The sequence below is a fragment of the Saprolegnia diclina genome (genome assembly GCF_000281045.1).
Source record: "Saprolegnia diclina VS20 unplaced genomic scaffold supercont1.31, whole genome shotgun sequence".
Classification (NCBI taxonomy): Eukaryota; Oomycota; class Saprolegniomycetes; order Saprolegniales; family Saprolegniaceae; genus Saprolegnia; species Saprolegnia diclina.
The window spans coordinates 330,943-349,593 of NW_008246098.1; the positions used below are offsets into that span (position 1 = coordinate 330,943).

Consider the following 18,651-nt stretch of genomic DNA (forward strand, 5'->3'; position numbering starts at 1 on the left):
AGCGCTTTGGAAAGCTTTTTAGCTCAATTTTGCAACCTTGCTTTCCACTCCAACTCGTCGATGTATCCTTCTACTGAGTACTACCCAAGAACGCCAGCGATACTGGCGCCCAACACGACAACAAGTAGAGGACTCGCCACGGTGAAGCTAAAGAGTCTTTACTTCTCGGGAACAAGTCGAGGACGCCGCAGCGACGTGGCCACGGCTGGTCCACCGCCACACGCGCATTCTGCAGGAGGAATGATCTTGTGGGAAAGAGCTGCGAGAAGGATACTCGGTTCTTCAATACTCGTTGACGAGTCACCGTTTCGCAGCGCACGCAGTAATTGTCGTTGCCTATGCGCTGGGACTGGGGCCTCGACTGTATCGTATCGCTGAACGTCTTCAGTGACGCAGCGCGTCTCGGCAAGAGCGACGTGCCCCCCATCATGCACGGTACGACGTGGTATCCGCACTGGCGCCACTGAGTCTCGAATTACCCATCCGGATAATTTTGTCCGGATGGACTTGAAGTTGGGCGGGTTTGTACCAGGTACTTAGCACGCTCGGTTTTTGCACCGCCCAGATCTTGATGGCGGCCGTGACCGAAGCTGCGCTCATCGAGCTGATTGCGTGCGCGATTCCGTCCGCCGCGGACCTCGTCGCGTACCTCCGCGCCTGGCCGTCGGCCTACCTCACGGCTTCGCTGCAGCATCTTCTCGAGCTCGTGGCGCTGATGCCATTGTGCCATCTATGGCCGCACCTGCGCCTTCCGCGCGACAAGCTCCGGGACGCTCGCATCTTGCAGCACGTGCATTTTGCAATCGCGCTGTACCCGAGCCTCGATGTGGACTTTGTCTTTGACAGCACCTTTGTGGCACGACCAGCGACGCGTGTCCGACTGCGTGGGCTCACGAGCCCGGCCGAGTTTGCCTTTGCGACGGCGCAGTGGGGCCCCCGCATCACGTCCCTCGCGCTCCACGTACATGACCACAAGGCCTTTGAGGCAACGACCCGGTCCTGGACCACTGCCGATGTGTCGCACCTCGTCGCGGTCCTGCCCACGTTGACGTCGCTTCGGGATCTCGACTTGACGTGGTCGGCGACGATTCCAAAAGCCGATATAGTGCTGACGTCGCTGCAAATGCCGTCGCTGCGCCGCGTGCAACTGACGTTGCAAGGCACGGCCGTGTGGACGACAGCGTCATTGGCGGCACTCGCTGCGTGGCTGCATACGGCGCACTCGCTCACCGAGCTCTCGCTCCGGCACGTGGTGTGGGATGTGCCCGACGCCGGAATGCATTTGGCGACCATGCTTCGAGCGTCCTCGCCGCGTCTCTCGGTGACTATGGACGTTGATGCAAGCGCGCGCGTTCAAGGTAGCTACGCGTTCCAGTTGCAAATGACGCCGATGCGAGCCACCGAGACGCGTCTTGTCCTGGCGTCGCTCGACAATACATGTACCACTGACGACGTGGTGGCGACGCTGGTCCCGACGATGCACGCAAATACGGTCAATGGCCTTTTGCAGTACGACTGTACCGTCTATGACGTGGCATTACCAGCGTCGTCGGTTTCGCGCTTGAAACCGCCGCAGCTTGCGTGTCTGCATACATTGACAATGTCGACGGACGCCATGCTCGGTGATGACGGGATGATCGCACTGGCTGCAGCGATGGCGGCTTCGCGCCCGCGCTTTCTTCGCGACCTCTGTCTTGACGGCCAAGGCATTGGCAACGACGGTGCACGAGCGCTCGCCGTCGCCTTGACACATCTTCCATCGCTCGATAGGCTTCGCTTGGCGAGCAATCACATGCGTGGATCGTCGGGCGTCGTTGCGCTGGTTGACGCCTGGCCACCGCGTCTGAGACTCCTCGATCTATCGAATAACCCGCTGGCGGCCAAGGGAGCCCGCGCGCTCTTGTCGGCGCTCGCCGCGCTCGAGATGCCGGCACCCATCGTCGTGCGTGCGACGAATTTGCTGTCCACTTCGCTGGAGATAGCGACGCTGGTCGCGGCGAGCCGTCGACTACCGCCGTTCCGGACGTGTTTTTTTTAATACATTGTAGTCAACAGAATTCATGCTGTTGTATGGTTGTTGACAGAGTGTTGAAGAGGGTCTAGCGCAATGTACTGAACGCTCGCAGCTCCAGTTGTAGCGCAACGACACCGTCTCCACAACGTGATCAAGATTCGCTTCCTCTAACTCACTGCATGTCGGCTAATATTTTGTTGTTGTAGCAACCTGATTACGCTCGTAACAAGTTATAAAAGGGGGGCTAGCGGGCGCACACGCGCCACTAGGTCCAGCACATCCTGAAAGTTGTGCATCTTCCCAGTCGAGACATGACGGACGGGCAGCGTCTCGAGCTGCCGGAACTTGAGTTTGTATCTTTGGCACGCGGCCAAGCGCCCAATCTCTTGGTACATGGGCAGTTGGACGCACCTTCCGCACAGTTGCTTGCCGTGGTGCTCGCTGAAGACCTTGATCCTGTAGAGACTCGGCTTCGTTCTTCCAAAATAGCCGCAGTGGCGGCACGATTTCTTCTCGATAAGACCGAGAACCTTCTTGCGAAGCTGCGTGCGCGGCTTGAGCAGCGTTGGCTCGACACCGCACTGCTCTAGCAAGACGTAGCACCACACCGACTTGTCCATAGCGGCATCCAGCGCCGCGCTGGCGCTCGAGAGGTTGAGGGCGTCCTTTGGCTGCAGAAAAGAGAGAATGTTCCGTAGCATATCTGGGCCAAACGTCTCGATCACGGTCTCGGTCTTGGCGCGCTTCACGGATCGAGGCGTTGGCGCGCTGTTTGCGGCGGAGGTGCGCTTGTGACCGGCCATAGAGCAATCGCAAAATGAAGCAAAAGGAAAACGCCACAAGAAACACCATCATTCGTTCATTCGTGGTCGGCGGAGATGGGAAGGATCATCACGCATCATCAGCTCACGTCTGCGTTGAAGAATCACAAAGGAACTTGATGGGGAATTCTGGGACGCATGACTCGAGCCCAATTCCTCCCTGAACGACGTGATGAAAGAAATATTAACAGGAACCACGCTGCGCAGCCTCTTGCGTCAAGTCCTTTGAGGAAAATGTACATGATAGATTTGGTTTCGACTTGCCATTTGCCAGAGCTCGAAGCCATAGTCGCACGGGTTCGCAAGACCGTTGGCCAACCTACAATCAACACATTCTTGTCCAATCACCGATGTCAATGTTTGATTTTGAGCCAATAATAATGCAATGCAGTGACGCCAATGCATCAAATCGGCACTGTCCACTTCAATTGGGATGTACATGTAGTAGTGAACAACGCATCGCCAGCAACAAGAGAGCCTCGCCTCAATCGTCACTACCTCGAGTGTTCGCCTGTTGTCGTGGGCAAACCCACACGTAGCTACCAGTACACTAACGTTATAAACAAAATGGAGCACGACAGAATTACCTTGCGCATTTGAACAACTAGTTGCGCAATCGTGTTACAAGGTCCAGCACATCCTGGAGATTGTACATCTTCTTCATGCGTGGCTCGCCCGCTTCGTAATCGTAGTACCCCGAGGCGGCGACACGGACTGGCAGTGCGTGCAGCTCGTGGTGTTTGAGCTTGTACCTGCGAAGGGCTTCCATGTGTCCGATTTCATTGAAAAATGGTATCTCCACGCACGTCAAGCAGAGCTTCACGCCGTGGTGCTCATTCTCGGCCTTGATCGTAAAGGGACCGCGGACGTCAAAACGGCCGCAGTGGCTGCACGTTTTCTTCTCGACGAGTCCGACGACCATCTTGCGGAGCTGCGATCGCGGTTTGAGCACCGTTGGCTTGACGCCGCACTGCTCCAGCAAGACGTAGCGCCACACCGATTTGTCCATGGCCGCGTCGAGCGCAGGGCTGGCGTTCGAGAGGTTGAGTGCATCGTTTGGCTGCAGGAACGGGACAAGGCTCAGGAGCACGCGGGACCCGAGCGCTTCGATAGTCGTCGGTTCAGTCTTGGCGCGCTTGACGCGTCGAAGCGCCATCGTGTTGGCAGTGCGCGTGGCCATTGCCAATGGAAAATGACCATCCCAATGCAATTTGACGAAGGAAAACCCGCACACATTGTTGCTAGAGTGGGATAGTAGAGTGGGATGTTGGGACAAATGGGTTTCTTCGTCGTCTCGCGCTTGAATTTTTGGTCTACAGTAGGTTCTCAACTGTGTGCCGCGGTATCAGTTGGGCCAATCGATGCCTAATAGTGTCGCAGCTCCAGTACATCGCTCTCCACCGTCTGGAAAACGCCGACATGATGACACTATCTGACGGCTGGCCTGTGAGCATTTTGGGCGTCTTGGTGATGGGGTTGGAGCTCCATTTTCGTTTTTCGATTTGCACCTGTAGTTGGTAAGCCACATTTTGTTTCGACACAGACCTTGATACTACGTCGGTAGGACGCATTGGAATCTAGAAAAACTTTTTTCAAATGCTCTTTCTCTGAAAAGGACCCTGTGCATCGAGACGTGCGTCGACAGCTGCATCGAGCGTCTGCTGGTGTCGCCCACTGATACGTTCACTGACGCGACACCGTCACGCGCACTAGGACCAGCAACGACGAGGCTCGTTTGCTCTGGTTCTATGTTATGTTATTAGTGGTCGCAAAAGTCCAGATCCAAACACAAACGAGCAAAGAGAGCTTCAATACGTACTCAATTCCAGATCTCAAACTACTCCAGACCCAGCCCCAGACCAGCACCAGCGCTTTTGTGATGGGAGAGCACCATCGTTGGGATACTTTCCATGGATTGGCCAAAACGCAATCGCCCCGACGGACCTCAGGTGTTGCACACAAACCTCCTCGATTCAGAAAGTGCAAACGCAACAACGAGTGATGGTCCATTCGTCCCATCATCCCACTCTAACGAGCTGTGAATGATGGTTCCTCGTGTGATTGCTTCAGATGTTCATTTTCAAATTGCAATGACCGGCATCAAGCGTACCTCCACCCGAACCAACACGATGGCGCTCCGACCTACGAAGCGCACCAAGACAGAGCCGACGAGCCTCGCGACATTCGGCCCCGACGCGCTCCTCAGCATCATCTCGTTCCTGCAGCCCAACGATGCACTCAACCTCTCGAGCGCCAGCCCGGCGCTGGACGCGGCCATGGACAAGTCGGTGTGGCGCTACGTCTTGCTGGAGCAGTGCGGTGTCAAGCCAACGCTGCTCAAGCCGCGCACGCAGCTCCGCAAGATGGTCGTCGGCCACGTCGAGAAGAAAACGTGCCACCACTGTGGCCATTTTGAAGTCCGCGGCCTGTACACGATCAAGGTGCACAGCGAGCACTGCGGCACCAAGCTCTGCATGACGTGTATGGAAATGCCAGTGTTCAAGGAGATTGGGCACATGGAGGCCCTTCGCAAGTACAAGCTCAAGCACCACGAACTGCATACGCTGCCAGTGCGTCTCGTCGCCTCTGCGTATTATGACGACGAAGGCGAGCCGCGCATGAAGAAGATGTACAACCTCCAGGTTGTCTTGGACCTTGTGGCACAAGTGCGATAGTCACGTTCGTTGGCATGCATGTAATAGACAATAACGTCGACGTTGTAGTGATTGTTTCGGAACGTCATCATATCGCCGCAGATACTATCTGTTATGTAAGCAATCTTGGGAGTGCAATATGACAATCGATTCATGAGTTGGCAAGACTCACTACACACAACACTAAAATTTCGCTGTACATGTTAAAATTTAATTGAGCCTGACGCGCACCATGGCCCACGAGGCAGCTTGTGATGCGTCGACTGTTCCAAGCGCGTTAAAGGTTCCAAAGTGAATTCACGATCTAGGGCCCTCCATACAGCAAATAATACATTGCATTGTATCGTGAAAGTTGCAAGCGTCATCGGCGGGCAAGATCCTCTCGCAGACTTAGAGCCTCGGCCATATATGCATCCGCATCGTCCGGTACCGCTAGACAAACAGTCACGACTGGGATCCGCGATCCAGCGCGTATGTTCTCATCTTTATGACAACTTGGAGTACAAGATGAAGGTCAAGTTGCAACGCCTCACCGAGCGGGTTTAGGTTTAGCGTTTGTAAGTGGTCAATCGAATGCTGATTGATCGAATGCGGTGTTGTTGAATTTTTACCCCAAGCACAAGTGTCCATGACCAACGAGACGTTATGGACCAGCGATAACGACCGACAGATAACGCGTTTGACTTCCATTGTATCGTCTTGCACGGGTGCTTGGTCTCCCGTGGCTAACTGCAGGTAGAGGTCGCCGAGGTGACGGCCCGCGGCTACAAGGCTGGCAGCACGTTGAACGCATCGGAGGGGCGCAACGACACCGTCAGCGATGACAACTGCGGTACGCCAGAAACGACGTTGGCGGCCTCATCGCAAGTCAGAGCAAAGTCGCTGATGCGAAGCGTTTTGAGGTACACGAAGCACCACTAGTTTCTCATTTTCGTTACGAGATCCAGCACATCCTGTAGATTGTACATCTTCTTCATGCGTGGTTCGCCCACGTCGTCATAGGTGTAGAGATCCGGTTCGCGAGTTTCGTACGCAGAGGCGACGAGACGCACTGGCAGCGTATGCAGCTCGTGGTGCTTGAGCTTGTACTTGCGAAGAGCTTCCATGTGTCCAATCTCGTTGAACATTGGTATCTCGATGCATGTCAGGCAGAGCTTCGCGCCGTCGTGCGGATTGCCAGCTGTGAAGGGGCCACGGACCTCAAAGTGGCCGCAATGGCTGCACGTTTTCTTCTCGACAAGACCGACGACCATCTTGCGGAGCTGCGATCGCGGCTTGATCATTTTTGGCTTGACGCCACACTGCTTGATGAGAACATAGCGCCATACCGACCTGTTCATGGCTGCGTCGAGCGCAGGGCTGGCGCTGGAGAGGTTGAGCACATCATTTGGCTGCAGGAACGGGACAAGGCTCAGGAGCACGTGGGACCCGAGCGCTTCGATGGGCGTCGGTTCTGTCTTGGCGCGCTTGATGGGTCGAAGCGCCACCGTGTTGGCAGTGCGCGTGGCCGTTGCAATTGGAAAATGACGATGTATGGAGTGCCATGGTAAGAATGACCTGCACTCAATGCAGATGTAGCGTAACATCTCGGGCTTGGCGACAGCTGGCCTGACTTGAGCGTGGACGTGAAGTGCGGTACAACTGGTATCGTTAGTGTAGTCAGGAGTAATACGATTTGAAGCAAAGCATTCTAACGTTACAAGAGTATTTGATGCCCCAGTGTGATGTGGTGCTTCAACGATAGAACCGCAAGAGCAATGCCTGAACGTACTCAAGCTCAATCCCCGAAAGTCTCGTGTCGACAACTTGTCAGCCGCCAGTTAGCAACATTCTCATACCAGGGTTGCTATACGTAAACGGGTTTCCAACGTCATCTGGGATTACGGTCGGCACCGAAAATCTGGTGAAAACGACGCAAAACAAGTGCCCCAGATCCCAAAATGCTCCCAACCCAGACCCAGCTCCTGATCGGCACCAGTACTTTTGCGATGGGAGAACGCAATTCTGAAGCTTTCAATGGATGGACCAAAACGATATCGCGCCAACTGACCTCAGGTATTGCACGCATTTCCAACCTTACTCGATACATATGGTCCAAAAACTGCAAACGCCGAGTGACAGTCATTTCGTCACAACATCCCACTCTAACCAGCTGTGAATGAAGGTCGCTTAGAAAGAGTCTTGGGAATTCTCATTTTCCAATTATTACTAGTACAATGACCGGCTGCAAGCGCACTAGCACCGAGGTCCCAGTAAACACGATGGCGCTCGGAGCTGCCAAGCGATCCAAGTCAGAGCCGACGACCCTCGAGACACTCGGCACCGACGCGCTCCTCAGCATCGTCTCGTTCCTGCAGCCGAACGACGCGCTCAACCTCTCGAGTGCCAGCCCGGCGCTCGACGCGGCCATGGACAAGTCGGTGTGGCGCTACGTCTTGCTGGAGCAATGCGGCGTCAAGCCAAAGGTACTCAAGCCGCGCACGCAGCTCCGCAAGATGGTCGTCGGCCATGTCGAGAAGAAAACGTGCCACCACTGCGGCCGTTTTGTAGTCCGTGGCCTGTACACGATCGACGACCGCAACGAACACTATGGCAAAAAGCTCTGCATGACGTGCATGGAAATGCCAGTGTTCAAGGAGATTGGGCACATGGAGGCCCTTCGCAAGTACAAGCTCAAGCACCACGAACTGCATACGCTGCCAGTACGTCTCGCCCCCGATGGGTACTACACCTACGACTACGAGCCGCCTATGAAGAAGATGTACAACCTCCAGGTTGTCTTGAACCTTGTGGCCCAATTGCGATAGGCACGTTCGATGTAATAGACAACATCGTCCACGTTGCAGTGATTGTTCCCGGTCGTCCTCATGTCGCCGTAGATTCTAGTAATGCAAACAATTGTGGGAGCCACTATTCAAGTGTTGTCATGACTCACTCTGAAATTGCTTGTTGCCCACGCGCACACAATGCGATCAGCATGAGGAACCCCGTGAAGCGCTCGCTGTTGCCTTGCGCTGATGGCCTTGCGGCGGTTCAACACGCCACTGTACTCGGTGTAGAAGGCATCGACGAGCTGCTCCCAATGTTTCTCAGTCATCGTGGTACCCAGAAGCGCTCTGTCATCTCATGGAACGTTCCATCGACCCAAGCCCGTAGGAGCCATCGTCAACAAACATGGGCACTTTGAGAGGCGGAAAGCCGCCAGGCCCGTCTTGGTGCTTGTCGTGCCAGCGCTATGGAGTCCTTGATACTGGTAGCGCGTGAGAGAGGATGGCGACGACCTCGCGCAGTGTCCACTCCAATCGCCATTTGCAAGCGTCTCAAGGTGCACGCAAGACGGAACCAGCGCTAGGTCCATCAACGATAGGAGATTGTACTACATGTACTAGTTAGCATCCGTAGTGTTTAGAGACGCAATCCACACTGGTGACGGTCGGCGCGTGGAGTCAGCGCGTCGATCACGAATTTGCCCATCGTTGCTGGCAGCGTCTCGAGCACAAATGGGACGTCGTGGACGCGTGCTAGTGCCCGACAGGTCGCGCGCTTTTCCGCTTCGTCGTTGGGCCGTCCGAGGGTCGTCAAGGCGAGGAGGCGGAGGTGGCGGCCCGCAGCAACGAGCTCCGCGAGTACGAGCATCACATCCAGCAGACACATCGAGAGGGTGAGTGTCGTCATGTGGGGTAATCCCAAGACGCCAGTGAGAGCAGCGGTGGCCCCGTCGCGCGTCAGATAATGATCGTCGACATGGAGACTCTCGAGATGTGGGCACGTCGTCGCAAGCGTCTGCATGAGCAGCTTCCGTCTACGCTGAGCGACTGCAGTTGTGCGAGCATCGGCGCCGCGCCTGGGCACGTCGCGAGCTGGCTCACGACGCTGCAGTCGAGGCGCTCGAGCTGCGTGTGGGCGACGGCGGTCGCAAGCTCTTCCAGCGTGGCGTTGTCGACGACTCGGTGAAAGGCCACGTTCCAGTTCAAGGTCTTCAACGACACTGGGAGCGTGCGGCCAAGGAAGCCACCGAGGCTGGAAACGTTGTGGATGACGAGCTTTGTCAGCGTCGTGTTGGCTTGCAGCGCATCGCAGAACGCAATCGTCGGCGTCCATGGCCGTGGCATTGACCAGATCGAGGTTTAGAGCCAAGAAGCCAAGAGATGGCCGAGTCGCGGTGTCGCGATCGCAAACTCGAGGTTGAGGTACGAGTCGCGGACATGCGGGTGGGCGATGACAGCGAGCGCATCGTTGAGCTCGCCAAGCGCGTTCGCCATGCGGGGAACAACGTGCATGGCGACGTAGCGCAGACGCGGGCAGCGCTGCAAGAGGAGCTCGTTGATTGCTTGGGCTTGGCCATCCGCCACACTGGTGCTACCAAAATGGAGAGTGACATAGCTGAGCGACGGGCCAAGGACGGCGACGAGCGAGACCAGTGATGCTGCGTCGAGGATCGGCCACTCAATATGGATGCGGGGCTGTAGCGGCAGCGTCGCTGCGAGCAGCGCCATGACCGAAGGTGGCAACCTCTTTTGTTGCAGCAGAATGTACGGCCAATAAGTAATGACCGAAGATGGCATGACCGTGATGCACTCGAGAAAGGCCGCGAGCGCCGGCGTCCAGAGAGATGGAGGCACCACGTGCACGAAGTTCTCAAAGTCAGTATAGTTACTCAAGCTCGTGGCGATGGCCTCGACGACGTGCGGAAGGGCGAGCGCGTGTGGCGGCGTCGGCCGACCCGCCGTGGCCTGGTGTTCGGAGTTGCTCATTTTGGCGTGTCTGGATCCGGATGCGCTATCGGATTGGCGGAAATTCGGTTGGAGCGATCAATTCAGCCATCTACAAACGCTGGCACCGTCTTGTCGACAGCGATCTCGGGTTCAACACCATAGATGCGCTGCATGAGCAAGGGCAAACTCGACCTTCTATGGGTCCCGAGTAGCTTTCGCCTGGTAAGTTACGAGGCGAAAGCTGTATTGCTGGCGTTGGATTGGACCCACCTGCTCTGGACCTAGCTTTTCCACCAATCCACGCTCAAATCCGGATACTGGTCCGATTCTTTCAACCTTTCGAATTGATGGCGCACAGCGACAACGGCGCACCGCTCCGGGTCACGGCCTCCGGTGCATTGTGCCGACAAGAAGGTCAAGCGCGCGATCGACCCGGCGCGAGTCAACGACGTCCCGTGTGTTGTCGAGAAGGAGCTGCGAGACGATGTCGATAACTTGGAGTGGAGCGCGCTGGGTCCGCACACCGACCATGGCGACAGTTGGCGCGCATGTTCATGTTGACACATTGATACTTTTCCGCGTTGGCTACGTGGCAGCATGGCAAACTTTCGTTTTTTGAAAGGTCGGTGCCGCTCGACGATAGCGGTACGGAGTCGGATGGCGACACCATCATGAACGCTTGCACAATACAAGTGGCTATATTGAATATTACTACGTAGTACAGTGTGCTTGGGCTATACTAGTCGACGGAAGGACGTCGCATGTGTGAGTGTCATATCGTGGGCTAACACGATCACCGCTCGACGCCGCGAGGACACTCGCTTAAGAAAACTCAGACCAGCAAGGTTCGAGCCCCATACGTGTTGTCGATTCTTGATATTTTGCCATTGGGATTGGCGCGACATGATGGTTTTTCACAAAGTCATCACTTGCACAAAACTAGAAACACATTGGCTAAACTTAATGCATTTGCTTAGAGAATCAAGTCGCACTGGTGACAACGATCGGCGCATGGACTGAGCGCGTCGGCAACAAAGTTGTCCATGTCCTTTGGCATACTCTGAAGCACAAAGGGGACATCGTGGGCTTGCGTCAGCGCCTGGTAGATCGCGCGCCTCTCCAAGTCGCCCTCGGGTCGTCGCAAGATGCTCAAGTCGAGGTAGTGGAGGTGGCGACCCGCGGCAGCGAGCGCAGGAAACAGGTTCAACACATCGGAAAGACGCATGGGTAGGATCAGCGACGTCAAGTATGGTAGTCGCACCACGCCAGACAGCACGGCTGTAAACCCATTGGACGTCAAATGCCTATCGATGACAACCAGCGCCCCGAGACGTACACACTTCGTCGCGAGCGTCTCCATGAGCAGCTCGGCCGACAAAGAGAGGATGCAATCGTGGAGCGAGAGAGTCGTTAGCGCTGGGGCCGCCGGTAAGCCCGCTATCAAAGCCCCCATTTCGTCAGCGTTCAACTCGGAGACCATGAGGCACTGGAGTCGTTCAAGCATTGGCGCCGCGGCCCGGTATTTTGCCAGCCGACCAAAGACGCTGCAGTCGAGGCGCTTGAGGCGCGTGGGCCCGACGGCGGTCGCGAGGTCGGTCACTGTTTGGTCGACAACTCTGTAGCACACACCCCATGTCAAGGTCTCCAAGGACACTGGAAGCGTGCGACCGTGGAAGCCGCCGAGACTCGGGACGTTGCTGACTACAAGCTCTTGAAGGGTTGAGTTGGTTTGTAGCGCATTGCAGAACGCAATTACGCCATCGGCGTCCATTGCCGAGACATTGGACATGTTGAGCTTCGTCGCCGGCGCCGTCGAGAGCCAAGAAGCCAAGTGATGGCCCAGTCGCGGCGCACCGGTTGCCCGCTGCAGGTTGATATACAAGTCGTGGACATGCGGGTGGGCGACGACTGCAAGCAGGTCGTTGAGCTCAATCATGTCGGTCGTCGGGCTGGATCCCACGAAGATCGACACGTGGCGCAGACGCGGGCAGCGCTGCAAGAGAAGGTTGCTGATGGCTTTGCCTCGGCCATCGATCGTGCGGTCGCTCAAAATACAAAGCTCGACCCCACTGAGCGCAGGTCCAAGGACGTCGATGAGCCGGGCCAGTGGCGCTGCGTCGCCGACCGGGTACAATAGCTCCATGCGCGGATGCAGCGGCAGCGTCGCCGCAAGCCGCGCCAAGACTGAAGGCGGCAAGTCTATGTCGTGCAGCTCAATGTGCGGCCAGTTGGCGCGGACCGAGGATGGCATGACCGTCTTGCAGTCGAGAAATGCCGTGAGCGCCGGCGTCCAGAGAGATGGAGGCACCGCTACGAGGAAGCTCTCAAGGTCCTGGTGGTTGCCACAGCTCGTGGCGATGGCCTCGACGACATGCGGAAGAGCGAGTGCGTCTAGCGGCGTCGCACGGGTGGCCTTTTGCTTGTTGTCGGGCATTTCGGTTTGTGCTTGCATGGGTCATACATATCGATGGTGCTTGCCAGAGTATTTTTTTCTTTGGTCCCGATTTTGGCGATATATTATCAATTGGTCGCTGACTTTTTGCCAATATTATCACTTGGAACCCAATATTATCACTTGGTTCCCAAGCCATTTGATTGACCAAAATGGTCCAACTAATCAAAGCCGAGTGGACAGAATCATAGTAATTCCGGCAGCCATCTTGGTTGTGCGCTTCTAAATTTTATATCCGGATACGCGATCGGATTGGCAGAAAGTTCGTACTCAACAGCCAATCCAACGCAAGCAAACGCGATCTTGCGGCCGACTCTGCAAAAGCAGATCGTTTGATCGGGGCTGGTTACCACCTAAGTCTACAGTACTTGATACGAGGATAACATATGAGTTTTCACGTTGCTCCTGTTCGTAGTAAGTTGGTGTTTAAAACATAGCCAAGTCGCACAACTGGTCGTGATCAGCGTGCGGACTAAGCGCGTCGACCACGAAGGCGTCGATGTCATCTGGGAGCTCGTGGACGACAAACGGGACATTTGGCATGCGCGCCAGCGTCCGCAAAATCGAGCGCTGGCTCGTAACGTCGTCGGCGTAATTCAACTCGGACGATGTTTCCAAGTAGAGACATTTGAGTTGGCGACCCGCGGCAACAAGCTCGGGCAGCACGCGCTCGACGTCGGAGAGGCGTACCGGCACCGTTAGCGTCGTCAACTGCGGCAGTTGCAGCACGCCAGAAAGAACGATCGCGAGGCTCTCACTGGTCAAGTCGTCGTTTGCGTCGATGCGCAATGTCGTGAGATGAGCGCACGCCGTCGCCAGCGACGCCATGAGAGGTGCTGGAGGGCGCACCAAGGTCAAGTCGCTTATTCAAATGTCGAGAGATGAGAGCGCCGGGACCGACGACAAGCCCGCGATCGCTCTCTGCATCGCGTCGTCAGCTACTTGGTTAACGCAGAGGGACCGCAGTCGCGATAGCATCGGCGCCGCGGCCGGACATGTCGCCAGCTGGCCAAAGACATTACATTCGAGATGGTTGAGATGCGTATGGCCGATAGCTGTCGCAAGGTCCGTCACTGTTGCGTCATCGACGACTCTGTTGAAGAACGCATTGTACTTGAGCCACTTTAACGTAGCTGGGAGCATACGACCGTGAAAGCCACCGAGATTGGGGACGTCGTCGATCGAGAGCTTTCGAAGGGTCGAGTTGGCTTGCAGTGCATCGCACAATGCGATGGCCCCATCGTGGTCCATCTGGGCGACGTTGATCACTCTGAGCTTCGTCGCCGGCGCCGTCGAGAGCCAAGAAGCCAACAGATGCCCGAGTCGCGGCGTGGCAGTCACGTACTGCAGGTCGATGAATAACTCTTGGACAAACGGGTGGGCGACGACTGCAAGCAGATTGTTGAGCTCAATCAGTTTGTTCTCTAAAATAGACAAGGCGCGGATGGTCACTCGGCGCAGACGCGGGCAGCGCTGCAAGAAGAGGTCGCTGATCGCTCGGCCTTGGCCATCGACCAAGCTGTCGCTGTTGAAATCGAGAATGACGCTGCTCAGCGACGGGCCAAGGTTGGCGACGAGCGAGGCGAGTGGCGCCGCATCTCGGATCCGACGCTCAATCTCGATGTGGGGACGCAGCGGCAGCGTCGCCACGAGCAGCGCCAGGACCGAAAGCGGCAAGTCCATGCTGGCCAGCACAATTCGCGGCCACTCGGCCCTGACCATGGATGGCATGGCCGTCGGGACGTCGAGAAAGGCCGTGAGCGCCGGCGTCCAGAGCGATCGCGGTACCGCTACGAGGAAGCTTTCAAGGTCCTGGTGGCTGCTCAGGATCGTAGCAATGGCCTCGATGACGTGCGGAAGCGTGACCGCGTGTGGCGGCGTCGGCCGACCCGCCTTGGTCTCGCGTTGCCCATTTTGACTTGGCTGCACGCGTATCCGGATGCGCAATCTGATTGACGAAAATTCGGTTGGAGGGTTCAACTAACAAACACTGGCACCGTGTTGTCGACAGCGACCTCAGGTTCAACACGGTGGATTGTGCTGCTCGAGAAAGGGCGCCTTCGATTTTCTACAGTGTCAAATTCTCGGGACCCACCATTGTCCATTGCCCAAATTTCTTTTGCCGGGCGCAAACCAAGTCGTTGCTGGCGTTGGATTGGCCAAGCTTTTCCACCAATCCGCTCTCAAATCCGGATACCGAAATGACTTTGAGAAGCCGACCTGTTGCACCGCTCCAAGTCACAGCTCCCGGTGCACGAGTGGCCGCGCCAGCACCTTGTCCCGCGGATCGCGCTCGTGCTTCCGCCGGCCTAGATCAAGATCAACACCAGTACCTACACAACGAAGAAAGTCCGACAATTTTATTTCGCGTAGATTTACGTACTAGTATCAATTTAAATAGACGACCCACTTCAACAACAGCTCCCGGTGCACTGTGCGGACGACCAAGCGCATGATCTCCCCGGTGCGAGTCGACGACGCCCCGTGCTTGTCGACGAGACGCTATGTCGATGACTGTTGTGCGGGACGCACGGGGTCTGCTCGGGCGAATGTTGGCGCTTGCATGCTACAATTTGAAACATTGATATTTTCCATTTGGGGAACGTCATGACAGGGGACGTCGATGCCGCGCTGCGATAGCCGGTGATGGTCGCGTATGCACAATACACTATATCGTTGGTGTCATTGTCGATAGAATGAGACTATCGTTTGGGCAGAGCCACGTCCTACTATCGTTGGCGTAAATGACTCGAGCTCAATGGCACCGCCGCCACCGTCGAGAGCTACACGCAGTAGAAGACGAGGTGGGAAGCGCATTGAGTTGCAACCCATCGACTGCTGTACCGTGTCTCGTGTACTAGTGCAGCGATGCGAGCTTGTTGTTGAAATGAGTTAATATATATATGTATAAACGTGTTTCGCGTTCTTATGCAAACAGAGACTAGCAATCCCTCTCTTGTTCATTCGCTGGCCGGGCCGTGGCTGCGCAGGCGGCAGCGCGGGGGCCAACAAATAAAAAAAAGGACCGAGTATTGCTGGCCCGATCGCCGTCACCAGTACCAGTGCAGTTCGCACTGGTGACAGCGATCGGCGCGCGGACCAAGCGCGTCGATCACGAATTGGTCCATGTTCTTTGGCAGCGTGGCGGCCACAAATGGAACGTCGTGGACTTGCGCAAGCGCTCGGAAGATCGCGCGCATCCCCAGGTTGAGAATGTCGTCGGCGTCGTCGTCGGCGTCCGACCACGCGGCCGTCAAGGTGAGGTCGCGGAGGTGGCGACCAGCGGCAATGAGCGCTGGAAGTATGTGCAGCACATCTGACAGACGCATCGACAACGTCAGCGATGTCAACTGCAGCAATCGAGTGACTCCAATAATAACAGCGGAGGCGTCGTCCCGAGTCAAATCGTGATCCGAGACATCGAGCCGCACGAGATGCACGCACGTCGTCGCAAGCGTCTTCATGAGCAGCCTCGTCGACGACGAGAGGTTGCAGTTGCGAAGCGTGAGAGATATCAGCACCGGGACCGACGACAAGCCCGCAAGCAACGATGTTATGTCGCCGACATCCAACGAGCTGACAGTGAGCATCTGCAGTTGTGCGAGCATTGGCGCCGCGGCCGGGCAAGTCGCGAGCCAGCAAAAGACATTGCAGTCGAATTGTTCGAGGTGCGTGGGCCCGACGGCGGTCGCGAGGTCTGTCAGTGTGACGACATTGATGACACGATTGAATCTAACATTCCACGTCAAGGTCTTCAACGACACGGGGAGCGTGCGACCATGGAAGCCGCCGAGGGCACTTGCGTTGCGGATGCTTAAATTGGTCAGCGTCGTGTTGGCTTGCAGCGCATCGCAGAACGCGATGACACCATCGTGGTCCAAGGCCGTGGCATTTTCCAGAAGGAGTTCCCGGCTCGGCGCTGTCAAGAGCCATGTGGCCAAGAGATGCCCGAGTCGCGGTGTGGCAGTTGCGCGACGCAGGTTGATAGTCATATCTTCGACATGCGGGTGGGCAGCGACTGCAAGCAAATCGTTGAGCTCAATAATCTCGGCTGCCGTCGTGGGCTCTTCGCAGATGACCACTCGGCGTAGACGTGGGCAACGCTGCAAGAAGAGGTTGCTGATCGCGTGGCCTTGGCCATTGACCGTGCGGTTGCTCGAAAAAAGCAGCGTGACGTCGCTGAGCGCAGGTCCGAGGACGGCGATAAGCGAGGCCAGTGACGCTGCATCCCAGTCCGTGCGGCGCAGTACCATACGTGGACGCAGCGGTAGCATCGCCGCGAGCAGCGTCAAGACCGAAGGCGACAACTCCACGTCGGTCAGCTTGATGCGCGGCCAGTTGACACTGACCGTTGATGGCTTCTCCGTGTGGCAGTCGAGAAAAGCTACGAGCGCCGGCGTCCAAAGCGATCGTGGCACTGCGCGAAGAAAACTTTCAAAGTCTTCTTGGTTGATCGAGCACGTAGCAATCGCCTCAATGACGTGCGGAAGCATGAGCGCGTCGGGTGGCGACATGCGGGCGGCCTGGGGCGTGCGTTCTTCGTCGGCCATTTTGGTCTCTTCGCAGCTTGCCGAGTCGCTCAAGCTTGCGCCTTTCAACGGGCATATCCGCTTCTAACATTTGTATCCGGAGACGAGATCGGATTGGTTCAGCTCGTGGTCCAGTAGCCAATCCCGTGCAAGCCAGAGAACCCGAGCCCTTCCACAACGATGCCGAGTCGAAAGGCGGCGCGTGTCGCTCAAATGCACTTGCACCACAGCCTCGTTCAAAAGCCCGGGCAGATGTCTCTCCGTCGCCTTCTCCGGCTCCTCGCTCAACTCGAGTGGCCGAGTCAGCACCTTGTCCCGCGGATCGCGCTCGTGCCTCCGCCGGCCTAGATCAAGATCAACACCAGTACCTACACAACGGAGAAAGTCCGACAATTTTATTTCGCATAGATTTACGTCAAGGGATCCGCCTAGTACCGCTGTAGCATGGGACGTAGTCTAGCTTCTTGGCCCGATGCATTGTCCCAGTCTCAAACCACGAAATCCCACTGGCAGAAGGTCGCTGGCTCGGCGATCGAGGTTACGATGATACATTCCTTCTCGGTGCAAAGCCAGTCTGTGAGAGCCAGCGACCACACCACTCCACTCGTAGACCAACCACACGAGCATCGACATCGTCGGGTAGCGCTTTCGCGACAAACAGGACGGTAACGTCTTTCAAAAGTCGACCTCCCTACATCTCTTCTTTGTTTTTATGAGGCACGTTTGTTAGTTCCCCACAATGTATGCGGCAGTCGTCACAGGACGGCGCCGTAACCCTAACCCTGGATCTCATGGCTGCCGTGCAAGCGACTTTGCTGTGGACGAGATACGATCTGACGCAAGAGCTTCCATGCCATTATGCTGGGTCGTGCACAAAAATGTTACACGAAATATACACACGATCTCCTCTACCGCTGGCAGACAGGACGACGGCTTACGCCAGGTCGGTCCAGGCGCGATAAGCTTGCGGTAACGCCTCGACCAAGCATGTCTGGCGACGCGGCAGATCCGCAAGGAGCGCGTCGACGACCCGAGAATCGTCGTCGGAGTCGATGGTACCACGGGCGTCGATCAACGTCGTCGTGTTGAGTTCCACATACGTCCACGCCCGCAACAGAAACATGAGCCCTGTTGCGCCCAGTGAGTTGCTGCACAAGCGCCGCGTTGCCAGTCGTGGCAGATGCGGCAAGAGGCCACTCAGCGCCATGATGCCACTCGTCTTGATATCGTTGCAGCTAATGTCCAATGTGCGAAGTCGCGGTGTGTGCACCTGCGCCGACGCGAGCGCCGACGCGCCAACGTCACCAAAACCATCTTGGTCAATTCTGTGGTGGCTTCCGCGGTGCAACGCAAACAACGCAGCGAGGGGAGAGCCATTTCCCAGGAAGCAGGCAGTTGTATTGTGTTACGCCACGAAGGCAGATTGGGAACTGAGACTATGGAGGCCAGCGTTGTGGATAGAACGA

The 18,651-nt window shown here is 56.5% G+C and overlaps 11 protein-coding genes across 11 annotated transcripts; 3 read left to right on the forward strand and 8 right to left on the reverse strand.

Moving 5' to 3' along the window:
• Positions 1 to 338: 338 nt before the first annotated feature.
• SDRG_09704 (hypothetical protein) lies at positions 339 to 2,057 on the forward strand (the record flags this gene model as incomplete). The annotated part of the gene is made up of 2 exons (XM_008615654.1): positions 339 to 445; positions 541 to 2,057. 2 exons carry the CDS (start codon positions 339 to 341, stop codon positions 2,036 to 2,038), a joined length of 1,605 nt encoding a protein of 534 aa, XP_008613876.1. The 3' UTR covers positions 2,039 to 2,057.
• Positions 2,058 to 2,244: 187 nt separating this feature from the next.
• On the reverse strand, positions 2,245 to 2,817 carry SDRG_09705 (hypothetical protein; the record flags this gene model as incomplete). The annotated part of the gene is made up of 1 exon (XM_008615655.1): positions 2,245 to 2,817. The coding sequence occupies one exon, from the start codon at positions 2,815 to 2,817 to the stop codon at positions 2,245 to 2,247; it is 573 nt and encodes a 190-aa protein (XP_008613877.1).
• A 622-nt stretch (positions 2,818 to 3,439) lies between these two features.
• On the reverse strand, positions 3,440 to 4,015 carry SDRG_09706 (hypothetical protein; the record flags this gene model as incomplete). Its single annotated transcript, XM_008615656.1, has 2 exons — positions 3,440 to 3,587; positions 3,642 to 4,015. 2 exons carry the CDS (start codon positions 4,013 to 4,015, stop codon positions 3,440 to 3,442), a joined length of 522 nt encoding a protein of 173 aa, XP_008613878.1.
• A 914-nt stretch (positions 4,016 to 4,929) lies between these two features.
• Positions 4,930 to 5,577, forward strand: SDRG_09707 (hypothetical protein). Its single transcript, XM_008615657.1, has one exon. The coding sequence runs from the start codon at positions 4,965 to 4,967 to the stop codon at positions 5,508 to 5,510; it is 546 nt and encodes a 181-aa protein (XP_008613879.1). The 5' UTR covers positions 4,930 to 4,964; the 3' UTR covers positions 5,511 to 5,577.
• Positions 5,578 to 6,253: 676 nt separating this feature from the next.
• SDRG_09708 (hypothetical protein) lies at positions 6,254 to 7,075 on the reverse strand (the record flags this gene model as incomplete). The annotated part of the gene is made up of 2 exons (XM_008615658.1): positions 6,254 to 6,406; positions 6,428 to 7,075. The coding sequence occupies 2 exons, from the start codon at positions 7,073 to 7,075 to the stop codon at positions 6,254 to 6,256; spliced, it is 801 nt and encodes a 266-aa protein (XP_008613880.1).
• A 633-nt stretch (positions 7,076 to 7,708) lies between these two features.
• On the forward strand, positions 7,709 to 8,324 carry SDRG_09709 (hypothetical protein). The gene has a single exon (XM_008615659.1). The coding sequence runs from the start codon at positions 7,751 to 7,753 to the stop codon at positions 8,294 to 8,296; it is 546 nt and encodes a 181-aa protein (XP_008613881.1). The 5' UTR covers positions 7,709 to 7,750; the 3' UTR covers positions 8,297 to 8,324.
• Positions 8,325 to 8,818: 494 nt separating this feature from the next.
• SDRG_09710 (hypothetical protein) lies at positions 8,819 to 9,590 on the reverse strand (the record flags this gene model as incomplete). The annotated part of the gene is made up of 3 exons (XM_008615660.1): positions 8,819 to 9,291; positions 9,342 to 9,532; positions 9,573 to 9,590. 3 exons carry the CDS (start codon positions 9,588 to 9,590, stop codon positions 8,895 to 8,897), a joined length of 606 nt encoding a protein of 201 aa, XP_008613882.1. The 3' UTR covers positions 8,819 to 8,894.
• A 26-nt stretch (positions 9,591 to 9,616) lies between these two features.
• On the reverse strand, positions 9,617 to 10,243 carry SDRG_09711 (hypothetical protein; the record flags this gene model as incomplete). Its single annotated transcript, XM_008615661.1, has 1 exon — positions 9,617 to 10,243. One exon carries the CDS (start codon positions 10,241 to 10,243, stop codon positions 9,617 to 9,619), a length of 627 nt encoding a protein of 208 aa, XP_008613883.1.
• Positions 10,244 to 11,177: 934 nt separating this feature from the next.
• On the reverse strand, positions 11,178 to 12,638 carry SDRG_09712 (hypothetical protein; the record flags this gene model as incomplete). The annotated part of the gene is made up of 1 exon (XM_008615662.1): positions 11,178 to 12,638. One exon carries the CDS (start codon positions 12,636 to 12,638, stop codon positions 11,178 to 11,180), a length of 1,461 nt encoding a protein of 486 aa, XP_008613884.1.
• Positions 12,639 to 13,082: 444 nt separating this feature from the next.
• Positions 13,083 to 13,484, reverse strand: SDRG_09713 (hypothetical protein; the record flags this gene model as incomplete). The annotated part of the gene is made up of 1 exon (XM_008615663.1): positions 13,083 to 13,484. The coding sequence occupies one exon, from the start codon at positions 13,482 to 13,484 to the stop codon at positions 13,083 to 13,085; it is 402 nt and encodes a 133-aa protein (XP_008613885.1).
• A 39-nt stretch (positions 13,485 to 13,523) lies between these two features.
• SDRG_09714 (hypothetical protein) lies at positions 13,524 to 17,206 on the reverse strand (the record flags this gene model as incomplete). Its single annotated transcript, XM_008615664.1, has 3 exons — positions 13,524 to 14,549; positions 15,501 to 15,513; positions 15,717 to 17,206. The coding sequence occupies 3 exons, from the start codon at positions 17,204 to 17,206 to the stop codon at positions 13,524 to 13,526; spliced, it is 2,529 nt and encodes an 842-aa protein (XP_008613886.1).
• Positions 17,207 to 18,651: the final 1,445 nt, after the last annotated feature.